Source organism: Anoplophora glabripennis, unplaced genomic scaffold (genome assembly GCF_000390285.2).
Source record: "Anoplophora glabripennis isolate ALB-LARVAE unplaced genomic scaffold, Agla_2.0 scaffold213, whole genome shotgun sequence".
In the NCBI taxonomy this organism is placed as follows: Eukaryota; Metazoa; Arthropoda; class Insecta; order Coleoptera; family Cerambycidae; genus Anoplophora; species Anoplophora glabripennis.
The window spans coordinates 711,711-736,024 of record NW_019416344.1 but is presented as its reverse complement, the minus strand read 5'-3'; the positions used below and the strand labels follow the sequence as shown (position 1 = coordinate 736,024).

Here is a 24,314-nt window from a genome sequence, read left to right as displayed (position 1 = left end):
ATAGGTAAAATGTGAAGACTTTTATTGTTCTGTTGAAAGAAATGATGTAACTCAAAGCGTTTTGATCAATTTAACACATACGTAAAACTAGATACGACGGTATCCATCTTAGAGAAGCAAACAAGTATTTGTTATCATCAAAGCTAACATCACCCTCGAAAAAACTAAAATGTAAAAATAGCCACTACACATTTTATTAGAATTGTTACATCATTTGGCCTCCTTGCGAATAGAATTAATAAAACAAAATTCTATATAAAACTTTTAGAAAAATAAAGGATTTTTTTCTCTACATGAATTGCCTAATATCACCCAGAATGTTTCCCTTGTTATACCTCACACAGAATTAGAAATATGACTGACATAAGTTGCCAATATGTATAAATACAATGCGTAGACGAGTCGCGTGAGAAAAGTTTATTACAGTACTAACTATTTCCAGCTGTAAATGTGACTTAACAACACCCATCGGTTCATGAGTCAGAGTCACATACTGCTATTGAACTAGTCCTCTCTGAACCCATCGTTTAATGTCAATATCAAGGTGGCTTTAATTATAGATTGTAACAATTCCATTACAATTAAAAGAAATTAATAGCATTATTTATATGAATATTTACAAGAGGTTTATTTAAATCGGGTTTTATTTGCATGCTTTGAATATCGTCTCTTAAGGCTGGCGTGTTAGAGTCAAGCAATCGTACTTTTACTAAGACAATGATAGAACAAGCAGATCCATCTAAGAAGTGACGAAGAGTAAGGCTAAACTAGAGCAACTTCCTTAAATTTTTCGTATTGAAAGATCACGGAGAACATGTAAACATCAGTAAATGTACCTTTCCTATTTAGTTCAGCAAATTTGTAAAGATACTCAATAATTGTGAATAATGTATGTGTTAATAGTTTCTTAAAAGCATTCTGCGAGGTGTGATATGTTTATAGTACCGTACGCGATTTTCTGTATGTTCAACGGGCGTGTAAACTTTAGGAAACGTAAAATAAACAAATGAGGTAAAAATATGCTTTTTTCCTAATTTTGATTGTATTGTCAGTTGTTTTGTACCCTGAAAAAAAACTTATAAGTACATATAACTGGTAAATTGAAGAAATATTGTTTCTGACTTGTTTAGGTTTTCTAAAATGCTGGGAAAAAAATGCGCATATAAACGCATTTTCCTTGTTACAATCCATAACTCACTCAAATACATGTTATGGATAGTTATTACTGAAAGATGTGTCATAAATCAAAGTCATCAACAAAGTTGCTCCACACGTCACCGAAATTTCGATGAAAAGCAACAAATAATTTGTTATTTCCACAAGTCAACTGACACCGGTTGGTGAGCGGAAAAGATCAATCAAAGGATATGGAAAAGCGTCCACAGTACGATGTCGCATACTATTCAGGGTAAGAAGTATTTTAAAAAAATTTTTTGTATAATTGTTTTTCCGAAAGTAAATGATAAGAAAGATACATTTAAAGTACGATGGTTTTTCGGGTTGTTAAATCGTGGCCTGTGTACCTGGTCGTCGCCAGTTATAGTTGAACTGCCATTGCTGTTCTTGGGCTAGGCTCTGAAGGGTGCTATTAGAACCTATTAGTGGTAAAGAATTATGCCGCTTCTCTTGAAAATGAATATGGATTCAATTTTGACCTACAAGTGTTAAACGCAATTTATGATGTTACATCTTTTCTTTTAACCGAATTTCAGATCCTTTATTCACATTAGTATCTGTAATTTTACGTGCAGATGTCTTTATGTCTAAACGGTTATTTTAGGGCCAAATAAATTTCTGAATAAGATTTTGCGACATTTTTCCGGACAGCACTTACGACGAGGAATTCCCGATGAAAATTTTATTGATTGATGGGATCGTACGATAATGACCTTGACCAAAGCTTGAAGGTTCTTTGAGGGTCAAATCAAGTTACGAAATAGGAGAACCCTGTTTGTAATCCTATTAAGTTAAGGCATCATCGTTATGGCCCAGTAAGCCTTCAAAGAACCCTCAAGCTTGACCTCTAAGTTATGGTCAAGGTCATCATCGTATGAACCCATCAAACCATAAAACTTTCAACCGGAATCTTTCGTCGCAAATGCTTTCCCGAAAAATATAGGAAAATCTTATTCAGGACCTTATTTGACCTTAAAATACCCTTTAGGGTCACTTTGACCCTAAAATAACTATTTAGGGTTACTTTGACCCGTAACATAAAGACATAGCTGAACGAAAATTTCCCCTCTATCCATTTCCGGTGTCGGAAATATATCTATCATATCTAAAAATCCAAGTTGACCTTCAAACGACCTCTATGGTCGACCTTTGTGTCAAGGTCACCACCGAATGTCCCCCTTAGAACCCTACAGCTTCAAAGTGCAATGCGTTATTTAAAATGAAAAACACCGTGTACAATAAATTATTTAAATTATTAAATTTTCTGCATTTCGCTTATCCTTTCCAATACAATGTTTTAAAAAAATCAGAACTCCAAAAAAAAACTCTAGATAATGATTTATATCGACATTAACTGGGACATGTGTTGCTGAACTATCACTTCAAAAGCCATATGCTGTTAATGTGTTACACAAAAAACTATAAACAATTAAGTTTTTCATAGACTAAAAGGTACTGGTGTTACAGAGTCGCCCCAAGTCATGCACAAATGGTTTTGCTAATAATACATAAGGAAAAAAGATTTACAGCCGTTCATTTTCCATTCTTTCTAATTACTTTTTATCGACCTTCGTAAAAGGCAACTGAATGAAAAAATAATATTCAAACTCGCCTAAGTTCAACCACGCAGGAACAAACCCATATTACTTGCTTATCCAAAAAAGGAGTGATTCAATCGACTGTCAGGATACAGAATATCTCGCTGACAGCTGATGGAGCTCATTCATAGTAAATGAATCACAATGAACTAAAAGCTCGGATGCCGCGGAAAAATTAGAAACCTTTATTTGTTTTACAACTGGCAAACGGGAGTGTGTTAATAACGCCTTGTTTATTTATACAAGTCCAAAATGTATCCCGATCGTTCATTCGGAAGACACTTAACGACAATTTTTATCGGTCATAAACTTAAGTAAAAGTTAGAACTGAAGGGTACCTATAAAAAAAATTACTGTTCGCACGCTTAAGGTCACACTAGATATGAAAAGAGATACCGGAAACCTTGGCGATATAATTTGATAATTCGCTAAAAATGTCATATACACTTTTGTTTGTCTGCTAGATAACATATAACATATAGTACATGTGTTTTTTTTTCTCCTAAGTATGTTTTACATTTAAGTACCAATTTCTGACCCAATAAAATTAAGAAATTGGCTAAATTATAATGGTATGTATTTTCTGTAGTAAATTTCAAGGCTTTAATAAATTGGCAACGAAATTGATAATAAAACTGGTTCTGATTTATTTGAGAATTTTGTAGACTTTTTTATTTATTCAATAGTATTAAATGCACCTAAATTTACACGACTATTTTGACTACAACACTTTTGTTAAATCACTTTACACTGTTTATTATAACGTTTTTAATCTGTTAAATTCGGTGATTTATAACTACCCTGATTATTATTAGATTGGTCCATAACCGACTCAATTTTTAACGATATTTATTAGAGCAACTAAAATATCAAAATAATAACACGCCTTGATCACTTATACGCTTATGATACGCACTGACACGCCTCAGCTGGGAATAGACACACGCCGGTATTTTAAGGAATCAATTGAAATATGTGATTGTAACAATATATTTTCGAAACATACAATTAATAAACTACGCTTTGATTTAGTTATGACCTACTGCCTACAATTTTGGGATTAGAGTAAAAAAGAAAATGTGCCACAATGTTCTGCAGTAAAATAAAAGAGAACCACTCTTACAAACATATAAGTATGTATCTACAATGCTAATTAAAAAGTACTTATCATGATTCGAATGATTAAAACTACTATTGTGACACTTATTCTTTAATGTTTACAAAAGAAAATAGCTGATTCTAAGTATTACCTATAAAAGCAAAAAGTAACTTTCTACTGGTCCTAGTTTAAAAAAGATTACGGTTTTTTAATGCAATGTCATTATTTTAAAAATATGTATGTCAAATAACTATGAAAGTATAGACTTAAACCTAGAGCGTAGATATGCAACAAAACATTTCAAGAAATCGTAATATAATATAGAAGGTACAGTATTTAAAATAAAATATAAGGAAATTACTTCGATGTAAATAAAAAATTATTCAGGGATCATATTGAATCCAAGATCTTATATACAGGGTGTCTCAGTTGTAATCTATGAGACTTCGGGAGCTGTCTCATAGATTGTACATAGCTGTTCAACGAAAAATAATGGTACTTTATCATTATCTCATCTCAACCGTTTTCGAGATACTGGGTGTTAATAATTAAAAAATAATAATTTACTGTAAATATTTTCTGAAATAATAGATGTATTTCAACTAAATTTGGTGTACATATATTTTGTCGATATCTGTCTCTGTTTTACGGGATACTCTGTTTTATTGGATTTATCTTTTTTTTCAAATTAGCCAGACAAATGGATTTTTTAAATTCCTGTTGGAAATATTGCGGCTAGTTTCAACTAATTTAAATAAAAAATAAAGTAGCGTCCTTCGAAACAATAATAGTATTATTTGTTTATATGTATTACAAGAACTTCAAGAGAATCATTAATTTCCATGATTATTAGATTTCTCACATTTTTTATCGCCAGTAATTTTTTGTGCGTTAATTACACCGTTTCAGTAAATAAATTTTTAAGCAAAAATAAATGTATGAAACAACTTTCAAAAGATGAAAACACGAAAATGTAACTAATAGTTTAATAACAAAATTACAGATTAACTATTTTTATATATAATAATAATATGCTTTTATGCTTTAATCGGCTTTATTTGACAGATAATTACGATAATACAAACACAAATATAAGAAAATAATTCAACCTAACTTATGGCAAAGTCTAGCCAAGGCTACTCCACTCAACCATAAGGTAAGCAATATCATAAAAAGAAAGTATTGAAATTTAAAGTAGAATGACATTGCAATACAAACACACAAACATCTTAACATAATAGGTACCTATCTAAATATGTATGAGTATTATTGTTTATAAAATAATAAAGAAATGAATAGCACAACAAAATTAAGTATCAAATCAAGAATCACGTTAACAATTTACGCAGAATGCTGCCTGCTCATTAAATATTGTTTAACTTTATATTTAAATTTGTTGATGTTAAATAATTTGAAATCGTCATGAAGGGAGTTATAAAATGTAATAGCGTTGTATGTAAAACATCTGAAAAAAGCAGTTCTATGATGGGGCATCGTGAACTTGTTTTTAAATCTAATATCTCTGGAATGAACATTACCACGCTGTAAAAAAATAGTTTTTAAAAAATGATGAGAAGGAATAGATGAAAAAAATTGCAAAGATGGTCTACGATTTTGCATGTTGAGCCATTTGATCTCCCCAATAACATGAGATATATGGCCATATTTTCTTAGACCACTAATAAGACGACAACATGAATTTTGTATTTTTTGAATCCTGTATTTCTCCTATTGTAATAGTCGAATGAGTTCCCATATCTCCGCCACTGGTTTCGCAAAAGTCTTGATATTACAGCATTTCATGGAAACATGACCCAGTATAACGTACACCAAATTTAGTTCAATTCAGAAGATATTTAACCGTATTTTTTTTTAATTATAACACCTTGTGTCTCGAAAACGGTTGAGATTTCGAAATAAGGTTATATGACACATACATACTATTTTTCGTTGTACTATCTGCTCCCAAAATCTCATAGATTAAAACCGAGACACCCTGTAGAACACATTTTTCCTCAATTTTTCTTTTGTGCAACCTGGTACAGGTTGATAATTGTTTCAGCATAGTATTCCTTGAAGTATTCCTTTGAGTTTTAATCTATGCTTACTATAAATTGTTTAGATATAACAATACGAACTGAATTTAGCAAAATCCAGGCACTGAAAGACATAAATTCTACGTATTTGATTTTAACTGGGACATTATTTAACACAGTTCATACAGAAAACATCTTTGCGACAGCGAATTCGCACTTCCTGAATTAATCCAATAATTCGCCGTAAATAATCAGCATAAAATGTGAGCCAAATAATATTTCGGTTGAGTAAATGGGCATTCTGCTGGCCCAAGGTCAATTAATAATAGAACCCATTCCTTTTCATCGCGTCTCATTGGTTCCGCGTGTGAAAAACTACTCAGGGTCACCGGAACCTTGAGCAGCGGAAATGGTAATTGGCGTACTTAAATTTTTTTAAGCGGCCATTTCTCATCATCGGGCGAAATTTGTTTTGGCAAAATAGAAAAAAAATGGCGGTCTATATATTTAAAGCAAAAAAATATTCCTTGATGTGGATCAACACACGCAAATCATAATATGCAATTACATTTAATAAACGCTTTAAATGTATTAGCTAATGACTTTGAAAGTCAAAGTTTTGGATCTGGAATTATTAGTGGATAATATAAAAAATATACCTTACTATTCTAATATTATTTTCGATGTACAGGGTGTTCTATAAGCGCTGTGACAAACTTTGACATATGGTGGCTGGGTTCATTTCAAACATTTTTTCTTATATGAATATAGGTCCGATTCGTTTTTGTTTAGAAACTACAAACATTTAAAAAATATAATTTCATATTTTAATCAAAGTAGCCTGATAAATAAAAATGGTGGTTGCTATATTGCTATAACAATAATTATTATTTGTGTTTAAAGTTTAAACATTAATTAACCTTTATTAACCAAATTAACAAATCTTAAGAAATGTCCACCATCAGCTCGAATGCAGACAGATGAGATTTGGATCATTTCTTATCCGGTTAGCTGCATTCTGAATTCTTTCAAGTAACTGCTGACAGTTAATGATTTCAACATGGTAGACCAGCTGCTTCATATGTCCCATTAAATAAAAGTCCAAAGAATTTAGATCTGGGAAATGCGGTGGGAATGCTTTGACCTATCCATTTATTCGGGAAATGATCATTTAACCAAGCACTTACTTTATATACTTTATATTTTGAACAATATTAGGCCCTTGTCATCAATGAAATCAGAAAGTTTGTTTTCCAAGAAAGTTCTATACAGATCTGCATTTTAGACGTTAATTTAAAACATGTAACAAGAGCATCGCCAAGGGGGGCAGCTGCCCCCCTCTATAGAAATTCGAAAAAAGTACAAACATTTTCTTAAGCTAAGAAAATATTAGATTGGAAATTTTTAATAAAATATTTTATTTACTTAAACTTTAATTTTGAAAATTTTTAATACACTCTATTTTTTAAAAAACAATTGTAATAAATTAATATAAATATTTGTTGGCAAATGGAATTTAAAAATATAAAATTTTATGTTAAAAAGTAATACATTTCCACATTTTAAAAATTTAGCTCTGGAATTTTAAATTAAAAAAATAAATTTTTATTTATGGGAATCAGAATGAAATATAACATATTAAAAAGGTTTTATTAAATATATTTCTAAAAAAATTAATTCACTGTACCTATTTCTACCTATAATTTATATTTCTTCCATCCTCTCTTACCTTGTCCCTTCTCTAGCCCATTGACTGGCGACGCCCTTGACATGTAAGGCAGTAAATTATTGTTGAAAATGCTACCCCAATCACTGATGTCTATTTGGGTATCTCGGGCTACTTGTCTACATATAGACAAAGACATAAATTTCCATACTCTTCAATTGTAAATAAATGCATTTTTTATTTAGCACTTTAACGCTAAGTGTCAAATGATTAAACAAAATGACACAAATAATAATTATTATAGCAACCATCATGTGTATTCATCAGACTACTTTTAGTAAAATAGGAAACTATATTTTTTAAAATGCTTGCAACTTCCAAACAAAAACTAATCGGGCCTATGTTTATATAAGAAAAAGTATTTGAAATTAATGCAGCTACCATCTGTCAAAGTTTGTCATAGAGCTTGTAGAACACCCTGTATAATTTGGAAATATCTTATGGCCAAAATTACTTGAAATTTCAATGAGATGTAGAGTTCTCTTCGGTCGTGCGATTTGAGTGCAAAAATAACACTAATCGGTTCTTCAGTTATTGAAAATAAACACAGTGATTTACGTTAATATTAACATTGGAAGCAAAACAGGGAAGGTACATTTTCTAATGTTTACCTACATGTTCTTCGTGATCTTTCAATGCAAAAAATTAAAGGAAGTTGATATAGTTTAGCGTTACGCTTCGTCACATCCTCGATGGATCTACTTGTTCTATCATTGTCTTATTAAAAGTGCGATTTCTTGTCTATAAAACGCTAACCTTAAAGCAAACTTCTGCTAAAGAAATATCTTAAGTTGCAGTTTCTTTAAAATCATTAGATTTTTAAATATTACCATTTTACCTATCTTTTAAAAATAAATTTTGAGGCCTATAAATAAAAATATACAAATATTTCATATTTCAAGGAAATATATAAAATGTATGGATGTCAAATTCACAATGTAAAAATATGTTTTAACTGTTTTGATGTAGATTATGTGTAGAGTGGTTCAGTTTAAAATTTTCAAGTTGACCAACTTCGATAGGACAATAGTTTGAAAAATAATGTTTGTTTTTTTTTTTCTATTGAGACCTATTTTTCATTTACGGTTTAAGTAGTTTTCGATTTTCTTGCTATAAATAACAAATTAGATTTGTTTTAAGCGGAAAGTAATTTAGTGTCCATAATCAAAAAAAGTGAATATATGAAAGAATACAAGTTTTTTTACATTTTAAGTTCGGTAGCTTGTGCAAGTTTCCATATATCCACTTGAAAAATATCATTCTTTTTTATAATTTCTGTTGTACAGGTATCTCCTTTACAATGCCTACAAAAACCAAAGAAAAAAGTTTTTATCACAAATTGGAATCTATTATTTTTGAATTTTAAAAAAAAATTGTGAATTCAAACTTGATTCACCCTGTATATATTAATTAATAAAATCGTCATATTAAAATTTCTTTAGAAAGACAAATGATAGAAATTTTGATGAATACACCATTTTTAACACATTACAATGTTAAATGAATTTGAAGTACAACAACCAAAACTGATTCAAATAAGTAAAAATATCCAATATTTACATACGATGCTAATGAAATTTCAATTAATACAATTTCTGGTATTTCCAAAACGAACATGCATAAATATAAGTGGCTTAAACGACTGTTAAAAAGGTGCAGTGATGTCACAGGTTAAAAATAATGGACAAATCATCTTATACGAGCTGTCAGCATGTGGCCAAGATCTAGAAGAATACTGCGTCGTAAATAAATGATTATATTTTTATAAATTACTGTAATTAAGAGTGACTATTTCGAATATATTATTCTTTTTTGTCAGATATGCCCCACGGAAATAATTCCATTTCTTTCTGAATATAAATATCCGTATATTCCATATTCAGAAAGGTTTCGATGTCAAAGGATTTTATTTTGTTTTAAATTGAGAACCAGCCCAATTTTAAACACCCTATACAATCCAAATGGTTAACTTTCAAAGGGCATCAGTATCCTATGCATAAAAAATATACAGGGTGTCCAAGAAAATAGTGGTCATATAGCAACCACAGATTCCTTAGGTAAAAACAATTTAATCGAGTTTTTTTTCGAGTAGCAAATGACATTTTTTTTTACTCGAAATTTAGTAATTGTACGATAAATTGACAGGATGCATTTTTTGTGTAAAATAGGCATATAATTCAGAAAATAAGCTGATTTTCAAAAACAGGGTGTGGCACATTCCCCTGTATGTCACTGATACATGGATGCATTTTAAAATTAAGCATTTTTGGACTAAAAGTAAGTTAAATGCAATTGTTTTTACCTGAGAAATTTATGATAGCTGTTTGACCATTGTTTTCTAGAACACTCTGTATATTTAGAAAGTAATTAGAATACAAAATATATGCGGAAATATTAAAAAAGAAAATAGTTTAGTTCAAGTTGAAGATAGGTCAAGGTATGTATCTTATGATTTACTTTATTTATAAACAATGTGACTATTTTATAAATAATGTATATTATGACATTTTAGTCATAAATACTTACATGATACAACCTTTTGCTTTTTTATATCGGAAACGTTGTAATAGCATACAAATAGAATAAATGTATGTTTAATATTTAGTGAGGTATCACATCATATGTCAAATTTGACTGTTAATAAAATAATAATTGATTTCTTTGTACAATTGAAATTTTACATAAATTATATAAATTCAAAATTGTTTTCTTTATTTATCATATTTCTTCAAAATATTGTTAAAACAGGAAATAAAGATATCTCTGTTGAAAAATTAGCCAGTTTTTTTACAAGGGTAGCCTTGAAGTTGAATAAGTAGCAGGATGAACATATTCCCAACTTGTAGGCACAAAATATGTGGGTATGAATTGTAATTCGAATCGTACAGTTCAAATTAAATCCATTCTGTAGTTAATGTTATAATTATTGCAGGGGCAATGAATTGACCGCTTCTAATATGGAAGGCTAGCCAATGTTATGAATTATTCATTGTCATCATAGTTAACCACATTTTTCGTAGATACATTCATACTTAGTATCCATATCTACACTTGCTGTTGGTTTAGACAACGGCCATTCGTCATGTGGTTTAAGAAAATGTAAAGAAACAAAAGAAAACTGCTCATCAACTGGAATATTTTTTAAATCTATTTACAAAAATGCACATGCAGAAGCATACGGAAATTAAGGAATGTTGGAAATTAGCTTTTTTTACCAATATGTACACTGAAAGATATGGGCTTATTAAACTGTTTATCTGGAATAATGTGTATAGCGCATATTAAAACTTTTATAACCAATATAAAACTTTTATTAAAAAAAAAAACAATCATCTCCATACTCATTATTCAATCAGTTTAACTGGAAGGTGCTTAATACACCTTACGCATCTATGAAATAAAGGTTATAATGAATTACTTATACATTATTAGGTGTTATAGACTTTATATTCCAATTGTATAGTAGGGAAGATTTGTTGTATAAAGACCAGTATCCGAATTTGTATATAACAATTGTATTAACAGAATTATTCGTTCTTATACTGAATATGTTTCCGTTTTTAACGTGTAAAACGCATCTTATAATGGTTAAGTGATCGTCACCTCTCGGTGCATAATCGGTTATGATCGTTGTTAAGTTATATTCATAGTCTTGTAATAATAATCATATGTCAGACCCGAGAGCGAAGTGCGCCGACTCAATAAGAAACCTGGCTATTCCAGCCGCTGATTTAGGGTTCGCCGCACGAGCTCATCCCTTCTAAGATTTCAGTAGCATGCTATGCATGAAGCAGAACGGTACTCAACTATCTTATACAGTCCACTTTTATTGTCCATACATGTTCAATCATTGTCAAAATAAACACACAAAACCACAACGTCTTTATTATCTTTACTCAAGAAGAGAAAATACAACAATCGTAAAATTTCCGACAGTCCGCTGTGCATCGACTTACACACGTCTAGTTTGATGAAAATGGACAGTATATGCACATGTTTTGTGGGATACATGATCATATCGCGTTGTGTGAAATGGAAAATTATTATGTAAGTATCTAACTGTTTTATGGCTTGTAATTGTTTTGTTTTTTCAAATGTAAATCTTGTCTAAATCTTAAAAATTATTATTTTGTAGGTCCTATTAGAAATCGCTGATGTTAAGTTTTACATAAGATGGAGGAACAGAAGGTTAACGGTGACAAAGAAGAGCATGGGTATAAAGTCAATCAACCAGAGGAAATAAAATTATATGGAAAGAAGCTCAACCTTTCTGGGGATGCTTCATTCTTAAGGTGGAAGAGTTATAGTGCAAATTCTCATGTAATACAAGAAAATACGGGTGCATCGTTGCTAAGAAAATAAACTGGACAGTTTTGGGAGCGATTTGTCATCATTTTTAATGCTTAAAAGTATGTTTTATGTATGTTTACATTAGAACCTTAGCTTGTAATTACAGTTATCCAATAAAATTTCTGAAAACTTAATGACATATGTTTTTAACTCATACAGAGTATACAACAGTTTAATACATTTATTATTATAAAACTTATAACCAGTACTAGATGTTCTAATAACGATATGGAACACTTTAATAACAGTTATTGCTATTATTTCGTAAAGGGTATAAAAAACGTTGTATACTAGTTATACAATAATTTAATAAAGAATAAGGTTTATAGTCACTGTGCTGGCAATACGCGTTTTATATCCAATATTCACCTGTTTATCTGTCACATATAGTATACAATGGTCTTATAATGGTATATAGAATTCTAATAAAGAATAAAACGCATTTTTTTCAGTGTACATAATAATATAAATGTTAAAATTTACATTTTAACTATCTATGTTGTCATCGTATATTCTCAATTATAGCCAAGCACAACTCATAGTTTACGCTCAAGAATTGTTTTAGATATGAAGTTTCAAAGTAGATGTGTCAATGTAGCAAACTTAAAATTAATCATAATATCTACAAATATGTTTGACAAAGAGTCTTTGTCAAAGCCCTTACGACTAATTATCAATACTGATTTTTTCGTCAAAATAAGTAAGAAAAATAAATTCCCTAAATAAATATTGGGCGTGAAAAACAGATTTTGAATCAAACTAGTGTATAATTAGTACCTAGCTACGATCCAACTACTAACTAAATGAACCAGTTGGGGTACAGTACACTGAATTATTGTTCAATTATTGTATCAGTTTTTCACAAAGTGAAAGAAACGTAGCCATATGGATAAATACATTTTCATAATTTTTTTAAACTGATATGGCGGAAAACAACCCCGCCCAGCATTGGAATATACTAGCAATAACTAGTAAACAGCTACGATCATTCGTCAGCAGAAACCACCACACATATTATAGTACAAGGTCCCGACTTAGATCGACCGTCACCCATCGAGTCGATTTGGCCGACATCCAATTTCTCTGCACAGCTATTTTTAATAAAAAAATTAAAATTACTTTTTTTCATGAATGTAGTTGTTGATTTTTAGGATAAATTTATTACCAATCGAAAGTAAAATACGTATACAATATGCCAAAGTTTGGTCGACATTTTTGTTCCTTGCATAAAACCAGGTAGACAGGTATAAATAGCTAACTTTGAATTGAACTTTAATTTTGAATTGAATTGAATTGAATTGAATTGAATTTTGAATTGAATCAAGTTTTGTTTATTAATACATTATCAAAATTCAAATTTCATTAAAAATCTCAATGGGTGAAGGTCAAACTAAGTCGGGATCTTAGACTATTACAGGTTTTGAACTGGTAGGACAACACTAGCAGATCGCTTCCTGCTAGTTTGACCGTTTGAAGTCCTGGACATCTAATAAGTTGCAAACCGGTATATATCTGGTGGTCGGTACTTTAATTCTCGAGAGAAAGCTAATGGAACTAAAAACATTTTGACGCGAGAAAAATTGTAAAATTTGTGATGTGAAAAAAATGTTACAGTCTAATCTGACGTACTTAAAAATTGTTATTCAACAGAAAAACGAATTCCAAAATTCCCATAACGCATTTAAATCGACAGATTCTGATTCAGAAACCAAAAGATTTAATTTGTCCTTATCGGAATATCGTCTGTTTTTTTTATGTCAGCATAGATTAAATATAATCAGCTAGATCTAGGCGCCTGTATAATAAATAGTATGTTGAACTAAATTTTCTCACACGATTCTGAAATTGTATCGTTGACATGAATAGGTAAAGTGCATGTCAATATCTGATATTCGATTTTCGTTTGCGAAAAATTAAATCAATAATTATCAATTTATTTAATTTATTATTTAATAAATAACTGACCGTTCTAGAAATAGTAGAGCAGATAGAGCGAGATTTAGAATTTAACAATAGTGCTGTGGCAAAACGGAAAAACGCTGAATCAAAAATTGATAACGATAATAAAAATTCAAAAGTAAGATAACAAACTAGATTTTCGTTGCGATGTTATATTTTTTTTGTAAATATTGTAAACTTATAACAAGTTATCTTTAAAACTGCACATCTAGCATATGTACTCAAAACTAGGATTAGTTTAGTTTTTAAAAAGTTAATTAGTCTTGGGCAAACGGAAATGATTGAATGCCAATTAATATTTCTCTTAGTGTATTCCTATATAATAACTATACAAATTGTAGATTGACAAAGTTAACAAATATATTTGCGCATTGTCGCGCAACACCCGGTGAGTAAACAAAACATGTAAAAATGCAAACCGAGAGGAGGCTGCTTTCCTATATGGGGCCTCAACTTAATAAAATGCCCGGGGGGCCATGAATCTGTGAAGTGATGTGAGACCTCCATAAAATTAGCATATTTTATATTTGCAATTCCGCTTAATATGCAACACACGATAAATAAATATTAATGGTTTAATATCGGTTTTGACACATACTGTTTTGGATGTTACGGGCAAGGCCTTTGTTACTGACATATTCATTTAAGCGTCTTCTAATAGTTCCTAATCTTCATAATCATTTGTAACCTTGTCCGTGCTATTTTGCACCATTTTCCATAGTCAAGTTAAGAAAAGCACAAACAGCCTGATAAAATCTGTATTGCAGCGAGTACGTCTTACCTGCCTCTTTAAAAAAATCAGATAATATACATAATATACAGAGTGTCTCCAGATACGTGAAACTACTCTTATAGTACACAACAGATGATGGTATTGAAAAAAATTGGTCTTTTGGAACTCAATTCTGGTTGCATTTCTCTATGAAATACAAAAAATAAGAGAAAAACTGAAAAAGTGTCCAAATTTCAATATATAAAGCGCCTAGAAACTTTAAAATTTTGCACATATATTCAGAGAAACTCTTCTTAATAACATTTTGTGATTATTCAACAAAAAAGGATGAAAATTTAAAAATAAATCTAGCAAAAATCGATGTAGTAAGTCATTGAAACTTTGCACATAATATTCAGTTTTTCATTCTGAGAAACTTTTATTGATAACTTTTTGTCGCGTTTCATACTAAAATTGCACATAATCAGATATTTCGAGATTTCCTTGGTTACTGGGTTTGACAGATTTGAAACCATATATTTCCAATTTCGCACTTACAACTTCGTTTGCTTTATTTTTATTTTTTATTTTTTTAAAAGAATACGTAAAACGATGCACCTCAAAAATTGTATATACAGGGTGTTTCTGAAATAAATGCGTTCTTTGAAAATAGTGAGAGGGCACGAGAATGAGCAACATTGATTAAGCAACTAATGGTCAAATGCTTCTGTTTTCGAGAAAATTAATACGAAAAATAACCATAAATGTAAGCCGACCCTGTGCATCTTGTGCACGTGCGTTGTGTGTTGGAGTATTACTTAGCCGGCATATAAAAGTTTTCTGATCAAGAACTAGCAGATATGGTGTTAATGAACGGAGAATGCCAGTACCATTTAAAAGAGACTTGTAGTTTGTCTGTGGTGAGTTACCGTAACAGACGACAACCTAACAGTAGAACAGTGCAAAAGGCAGTTCAAAGGTTATGGAATTTTTGTAGAGCATATCATTTATTGGTAAGTAATTCGTTTATTTGATTAAATTTCAGCATTTTCGAACACCAACCGTCAAAACCGCCATCAGGGCTTTCGCACTGCGGCGCGCGGCGACTACGATATCAAAGGTACAGCTGGCTGCCGCACCAGACACGGCTTTAATTTGTTTAAACCATCATGTGATTTTTTTTTCAATTTAAAAGTAATGTTTTAGACCATCACTTGCTTAACTTATTTCAGAAACACCCTGTATATTTAAATCCAGAACGTTGCCAACAATTGTCACTATACATACAGGGTATTCACTATTCCGCAAAAAAATTCTACACGTGATTTTATAACTAGAAACAAGAAAAATTTTCAGGTTTACAAACTCCTCGTTTGTGATTTACACACAGAGTGATTTTTACTTATTCTCATTTATTATTTTTTAAGAAAATCTATTCTAATTCAATATATTCATGTAATTTACATAGTGATCCTTTGGAATTAATAATTCTGTTGTAACCGAACCGATTTTTTTTGAGAAAAGACTTCTGTTTTATCCTTTAATTTTTTATATGATTTTATTAATCTTTTAACTATTTGAATTATATTAATCAAAATGTGACAGTATCTACATAGTCTGTTGGCTCGCAATGTTTCAGTATGGGCGAGATACTTATAATAATGACAAAGTGCTACATACATCATTTTTTTTTATGAAATTGTGTAGCACGCGTAGGTATACAATGGAAATAATTTATATACAATATACGACAAGCATCTTGCAATGAAAAAAATTGCACAATTAGGTAATTAGAAGGAAGTCCAAAACGAACTAATTACCTAAACGATTTAATAAAATATTGCTCATCGGATGACGTTCTCTGCAACATTTATCGTGCAACATTGTGAAATGCTATACTATCTCACATCGCATATAAAAGGAGGACGTTCTTTTTATCAGGTGATTCTCGGATATGTCCACCGTCTTCCTATGTTGAGGGACTTCTTCCGCATAAGCTATGTTTATGCATGACGCATGACACAGAAAGGCACGGCACACCCATTTCCAATAATAACTTTAAAAAAATTAACGAAAAAACACAACGTATATGAAGACATGGAGGAGTACAAAACATTTTCAAGACAAGCATTGCAAATTTTACCCATACATTGAATATTTGAAAAGTTTATTTCAACCATCGAAGACATAAGTTACAAACAATACGTGGAAACAATAAATATTAATGGAAATCTTACAATATTGGTGCGCTCATGAGCAATATATGATTGTGTGTGATCATTTTGAATGGTTAAAAAGCATAGTTATAAGCAAATTTCAAGCAGGCTCTAGCATAAAATACTCACCGTTTGTACAAGGATAGCCTTAAATGAAAGAAAAATATATTAATTAAAATTGCCACTAATAACAGATATATCACTAAAGTAAAAGTAAAAAGACAGTGGTTACCAGAGCAAGAGTTGGTTAAAAACGTAGGTAACACCTACGAGCTCTGAGTTTATTATAAAAAAAAACATAAATGAAATAAATACGATCTTGAAAGTAACGTTAACACAGGTATAGCGAATCGCAGATAGTCAATCTTGCATTCATTATTACACGACTATTACAAAGTGCCTGAAAAATTATTTCCGTGAATTGAAATTGATTTAAATTATTGTTTTGTTGCGTACTTAATTCTGATTAAAGGAAAGTTTATTTAATCTTTACAAGTTCATTTATTAAAATCATAACCGAATTAGATCAGATATACGTCACAGATATTAAATTACTAATATTCCATTCTGTTTACGAGATTCCAAAATATGAATGGCCATGATTAATTTATGAGTTAAGAAATTGAGGTCAGTAAGGCCCATGTCATTCATTCACTCTGCGCAAAAATATTAAGTTGATATCGTAAGTGTAAACATTTTTCAACACGGTACGACAGAATAGCGATAAATAAATTGTTTCAAAGCGGAAAATGTATCAGAGTTGATATGAAAGATTTGATGTTAATTAACATATTGTCTGTAATTATTTATTTGCGGTAATTTTTAGCGCTTTCGTATTTAATTTGGTACTCTGCCACATGGAGAAAAACCAATTAAATAAAAAATATCTCACAGCTACAAAGTCATTAATTTTCCGAGAGTTCGCTATTAGACATTAAATTTCCCAAAATTAACCGCTTAGCTTGAAGCCAGATATTATTATTTAAATTGAGAAATATTTTTAATTCTTTTTCTTTCCAGTGTGACAAAATATAATATAGATATATAAAAAAGTTTTAATGTTAATACTACTTTTTCTATATTTTGATATTTTGATAGAAAATAATTACCTGCAAAGCAGTTGTTCTGATATACCTAACCAAATTTGATTTTAGTCACAGGCATTCGGTTCTAAAAATAAAAGAGGGGTAAAAAAATGCAAGCGATTTTTTTACCTATAAGTTGGTAATATATTTTAAAATAACGTCACTATAAACCCCTTTATATCAAATTTGAACAAAATATCTTTAAACGTACTCAAAATATGCGTACCCAAAAATTTGTTTTTTTTTACTTTAACGTAGGAACAAAACTATCAAAATTAAATAAGCTTTTCGTTTCACATTTTGTTTTATATAAGCTATGAAGTTCTCGAGAAAACTTTTTTTATCTAGCCGTTATCTAGTCTATATGCTCCTAATATTTTCACATATGTTGAAAATACTCAAGTAATACACGATAAAAGAAACAAAGTTATAATATAATTATAACATTTAATAATGAATCCCTATTTCTGGAGCACTATTCAGAAGAAAGTTTATAAAGATAGGTTTCGTAAAAGAGGATTCAGAAAATAAAATTACGCAAACGTGGTGCGAAATTACTAGACAGGAAATAAGAAAAGTAATAAAAAGGTTGAACAGTGCACAGAAAAGGAAGTTGGTTAATTGAAATATAGAGAGAGATATATGTACATATATTTAATTATTTAATGTTGTTATATTATTTTCTTTGTTCTTTCGGCATACTTTTTTTGTTGTGGATATTTTCAATAAATGAAAGAATCGATAGAGAAAAAGGGCTGTCAGATTCTTAAGCTAAACCCTTATTGCCAATAGAAAAAAAATTGAACAGCTTTAAAAAAAAAATAAAAGAAAACCTTATCATCTGATTTTAATTAATGATTAGACAAAAATGAAAAAAACTAAATGGTTTAGATTTTAAATCAAATTAGTAGGGGTTTTTGGGCAAGCTAAATTAGAATACAGTATAAACTTTTGGATAAAAAACGCTAATACAGTTCATTTAAAAAGTTCATTCATTTTTCAATTTTAGAACCGGACGCCTATGACTAAAATCAAATTTAATTACATCAGAATAATTTTTTTGCAGGTAATTATTTCAAATAAGAGATATGAGGGTGGCTTCATGAAAACACAGCGATCGCGTTTGTTCGAAATATTAGCTAATCAAACTGATTAGCCGTGATATCTCGCAGATTATGAGTATGATTACCTAGAGGAACGTGTGGGCCCCCAAATCCTGCCAGGGTCCGGCCCCAGTGCTGTGCCTGCGCCCCCTGTATGATAGCAGTAACCGACATCATTGGCTTTTCCTTCTTCATCATCTTTCTTTCACAGATTATCACAGACCAATGCACAAAATATCACAAAGAAATTTACTTCCAAACCTTTGGCTAACAAATACAATATTACCCGTCAAAACAATAACAAACTGCAAAAATTGCAACAACACAGATAAATTTTATCAATACTGACTTATCGTACATATACATAAAAATAACAGAAACGCGGTGTCTGGCCCGAGACAACAGAATCTATTTACTTGATTTGTAAGCCTGGGTAAACGGTTTTAAAACGCTGCAAATATTTACTGTACCCACGAAATGTTAAATGCATCGTAGACGATAAACCTCTGCCGGCTCGTATCACTTTTTTTCTGTCCGTCTGGCACTACATCAGGTTTCCCGGAACGGATCTTCCGCGAAACTCACCATTCGGATTTTCAGCACGAAATGGGTCCGAGTTTCAGCCCATAAACAAAATACATGTGCGGCTGGCAACCGAGCGGGAAGCTACGTCTCGAATCGTGCTAGCGATTCGCGAGTCGCGGGGCGTCTGGTCTAACCCGGCCACGAAAACATTAGCCGAACCGTCGTCGTCGCCGCCGGCCTCCTCTGATTCACCTGCTTGGAGTTCCGCCACGCTCTGTGGAGAGTTTGCCACCATTCAGACCAGGGGCATATTTTTTAAAAATACTTTTCTACTTTTCACTCTTACTTACTTTTCACTTTTTGAGCTATTTTTTCACTTTTTGAGCTATTTTCTGGGTTATGATTTTTATAGTTCCAAAAGTGAGAGTAAAAAGTTGAAAAGTGAAGAGTACCAAGTGAAAAGTGGAGTATGCAAAGTTTTTCTGTTTTATTAAGTAGCCTCTACTTTCTTCTTTTTAGTTTTCAATTTTTTGAAAGATCCGCAAGCCGCTTCCTTGTTTGCTTTGCAACTCTCTACAATATCTTGTAAACCGTATTACCTACTTGCAAACGATTTTTCATTAAATATTCTAACAGCCGGTAGTGACTATCTTGCATTCAAAATAATTTATTGCAATATTTAGTTTTTAATAAATCATTAATGGGTTCAAGAAGACGACTATACGCAATTTATAAGAAGGGTTCTGAAGGAGATAATGGATTCTGATGAGTGATCTTCGTTCTAAAGAGACATGTACTGGGTGTAACTAAAATACTTTATATACCATACTTTAAAAACAAATTCTATGTTGATGGGACTTTAGTAAACATTGATCATTCTCATTAGTTTGAAGAAACCTATGTCGAGAGACGTGGAAACCATTCACTGAATGTTTCTTGGGCTTGTGGACCGCATATATTAGCCATTTTCTATTGCGACATACCATATTATTCAATTAAGGCTTGCCTGTTGATTTTTAGATAAGATAGAACATTATTTCTAGATAATAGTAACAGTGCGGCAGCATTTTTACATGAATTCTTTGAGTATTACTTTTTGACGTTTACAACTTATCCCTGCACTAAGCCAAGTATATATCAGTTGCTAATTTCAAATGTTAAAATTTCCTCTTTTGAATACTGTTGACTGTTAAATTACTTGGTAAGCTTATTACAAAATGACTTTTATCTCTCAAATTTCACATTTATTTTTCTAAACATTACTTAAAAATACGGTCAAAAAGTAGTGTAAATCTGTTTAGAAGCAAAATTATTCATCGCTTTTCGCTTTTCTGTCCCTGATTGAAAAGTGAAAAGTAAAAAATGCAGACTACTTACCTAATAAAATAAACAGATTAAAGAAACTTTGCATAATACAATTTTCACTTTGCCCTTTTCAACATGATCCTCGATCATTATATGCAAACTCGTAAAGTGAAAAGTAAAGAGTGCATTGTTGAAAAATATTTACAAAAAAACAAGCCCCTGGTATTTCGAGCTCGCTATGATTAAGTTCAACTGCTGTTTTTTTTTTTAAATCATCAATACGGCTTGTACGCCTTTGTGCCGAGCGCATTCGCCAAATTTAAAAATCTATATCGGAATAAAATAAATTGAATGTAAAGAAGCAATGTTTATCTGCAATTATCTTTTTATTATAGCTAGTTATTGTCCTATTAAATTGAAAATTACTTGTGAGATCGGAAAAACATACAGCAGGCACCCGTATTTCAGTAAGACAGAATTATTGGGTAAGGTTATATATTTTTAAATCGATAGATGGTGAAGTTATACGCGATGTTTCAGTATCAATTGAACAAAATTAAAGTGTGAAATCTGGTGGTTGAAATAACAAAAAAAACTCCATGAAGGGACGTCGCTTCATTTTAGAGATATACAGGGTGTAACTAAATAAGTGTAAAACATTTAAGGGGGTGATTCCTCATCGAAAAAAAGATAGGATCTTTCATATAAAGAAACTTCATTGGAGCATCCCTTGTTAAGATACAGCCCCTTAAAGGGGGTACATAAAATTTGTTTAACAATTTTTTTCACAAGCACTAAACAAGTTACAATATTGAAATTAACCTGACATTTTCTACTACCAAAAAGACACTTAGCCAGTAATTTATTTGGTTTACCCCATGGTAGTAAGGGGTGGAAAACGCAACCCCTAAAATTTATTTCCAACGTAATTTTTTGTCTTATTATTTTTTTACCATTTAAAAAATTATTTCCGATAGCCTGTTTCATTCTAAAAAAAAATGTCTCTTGAATTTTTTGCCCAAATTAAACCAGTTCGCAGTAAAAAATTATTTTACGAACAACTACAGAGATACATCGTCATAAATGCGGACTGGATTTACTGTTATTTTGTAGTTACTACCTGCATTAAATGATTAAAGGGGAATAATCAAAACTAATTTAATAATAACAAAACATACAACATGTAGAAATCATAGTAAATGTTCAATATGTCTACCTTCAGACATTACGCATGCGTCTAGACGTCGGCGCATTGAGCCACGTATTCGCTCAAATATTCCTGGAGTCTCTCTAATTACCCTGCACGCATCGATAATGCGGTTTCTTAAGTCCTCTACATCGCGAACAGGAGTACGATAAACCAAATGCTGCAAATGGCCCCAAGTAGACAAATCCAGAGGATTGAGATCCGGGGATCGAGCGGGCCAATTCTGTGGTCCTCCTCGACCTATCCACTGATTTGCATATGTTTCAGTTAAATGCTGACGTGCTACTTGACTAAAATGGGCGGGAGCCCCATCATGCATAAAAACCATATCCCTTCTGACGCCCAAAGGAACTTCCTCCAGCAGTACGGGGGGATGCACTTTTCTTAAAAATTGAACGTATGCCTCACCATTTAATCGAGGAGGTAGAAAATGAGGCCCAATTAAATAATCCCCAATAACTCCGACCCACACCTTAAGAGAAAACTGTTCTTGATGGTTAGTTTCGACAATAGCGTGATGGTTTTCATCAGCCCATATGTGGTAATTATGAAAATTAATAATCTTGTCCCGAGAAAAACTACATTCGTCTGTGAATTCGATCGTCTTCAGAAAGTCACGATTTCTTCTAATCATTTCCAGCATCCAATTGCAAAATTCAAGACGGTTCGGAAAGTCTCGCGGTAACAGTGCCTGTACTCGTTGCAGATGGTAAGGGTATAAGAGATGTTCCTTTAAAATTCGAAATACCGTCATATGATCAACATTTAGCTGGAAAGCAATCTTTCTAGTACTGGTAGTAGGTTGTTCTTCTATCAAATTAAGTACTGCTGCCTCAAGCTGTGGTGTTCTTACTTCTCGATGGCGACCACAATCCTGCGTTCTTTTGTTGAATGAACCATATTCACGTAATCGTTGATGAAGTCAGACAAATATTCTATGTGAAGGATGCTGCCGTTGAGGATACATTTCAGCATATCTTGTAGAAGCTTCTAACCCATTCCCCTGCGACAGACCGTAAACGTAATGCATATCAGCCATTTCCTCATTTGTGTATGCCATTTTAATAACAAGTGAATTATTAAAGTAACAAATTAAGAACAGAACAATACACAATTAGTATTACTTCAATTTCAAAAATTTACAAACTGACAGCTTGATTCCAATTTAATTGTCAGTATCGCTAATGGCGGCCTACTAGATAAATTAGTTTCGTATTTTCGTTTTATGGCGATATGTATCTTGTTCGTAAAATAATTTTTTGCTGCGAACTGGTTTAATTTGGGCAAAAAATTCAAGAGACATTTTTTTTTAGAATGAAACAGGCTATCGGAAATAAATTTTTAAATGGTAAAAAAATAATAAGACAAAAAATTACGTTGGAAATAAATTTTAGGGGTTGCGTTTTCCACCCCTTACAACCATGGGGTAAACCAAATAAATTACTGGCTAAGTGTCTTTTTGGTAGTAGAAAATGTCAGGTTAATTTCAATATTGTAACTTGTTTAGTGCTTGTGAAAAAAATTGTTAAACAAATTTTATGTACCCCCTTTAAGGGGCTGTATCTTAACAAGGGATGCTCCAATGAAGTTTCTTTATATGAAAGATTCTATCTTTTTTTCGATGAGGAATCACCCCCTTAAATGTTTTACACTTATTTAGTTACACCCTGTATAGTGTTGAAGTTAAACGTTAAGGTAAGTTAAAATAAAGTATTAACTTGAACATGAACAATTTTACGAATTAAATGGAAAAGATCTTTTCTTTTCCAAATGTCGAATTTCTGGAGTTTTTAGTGATAGAGACGTCCGGTAGCTCCGTCGCGGTTCAAATTTCATCAGTTTACAAGTCGGGCTTTCAGAGGTTTTTCAGAAAATGTGACATTTTTAATAAAATTTCAACATCCTGCATCTCTAAAAGTGTAGTCTCCCATAACACTTTTTCTTCTATGCAAATTCAAATTTTTAATTTTTTATTCAAATTTTAAGTTTGGCCAATGAATTCTGAAACACCTATTAATTTGCGTAATTTGTAAATCATAAATTGAATGCCAATAAATTGGCCAAGAAATTGGAGAAATGGTGGTTTTACTAATGAATTGTGTTTGTATTCAGATACTTTTGAATTAAAAGTACCAAGTTTATTTGGGTAAGTGAATAAGCCTTATTTTTGTCACTTTTGTGATATTAAGGTGTAGTAATAACAATTAGGCTGTCAAT

At 31.4% G+C, this 24,314-nt stretch overlaps 1 protein-coding gene across 1 annotated transcript in view; it reads right to left on the bottom strand.

Moving 5' to 3' along the window:
• LOC108907875 (retinoic acid receptor RXR) overlaps positions 1-24,314 on the bottom strand; it is a 99,220-nt gene that overhangs the window by 45,206 nt on the left and 29,700 nt on the right. Inside the window, exon 2 of the mRNA XM_023454176.1 lies at positions 17,002-17,019. Within this exon, the coding sequence (XP_023309944.1) occupies positions 17,002-17,019 (18 nt within the window). The remainder of the gene's footprint in view (positions 1-17,001; positions 17,020-24,314) is intronic.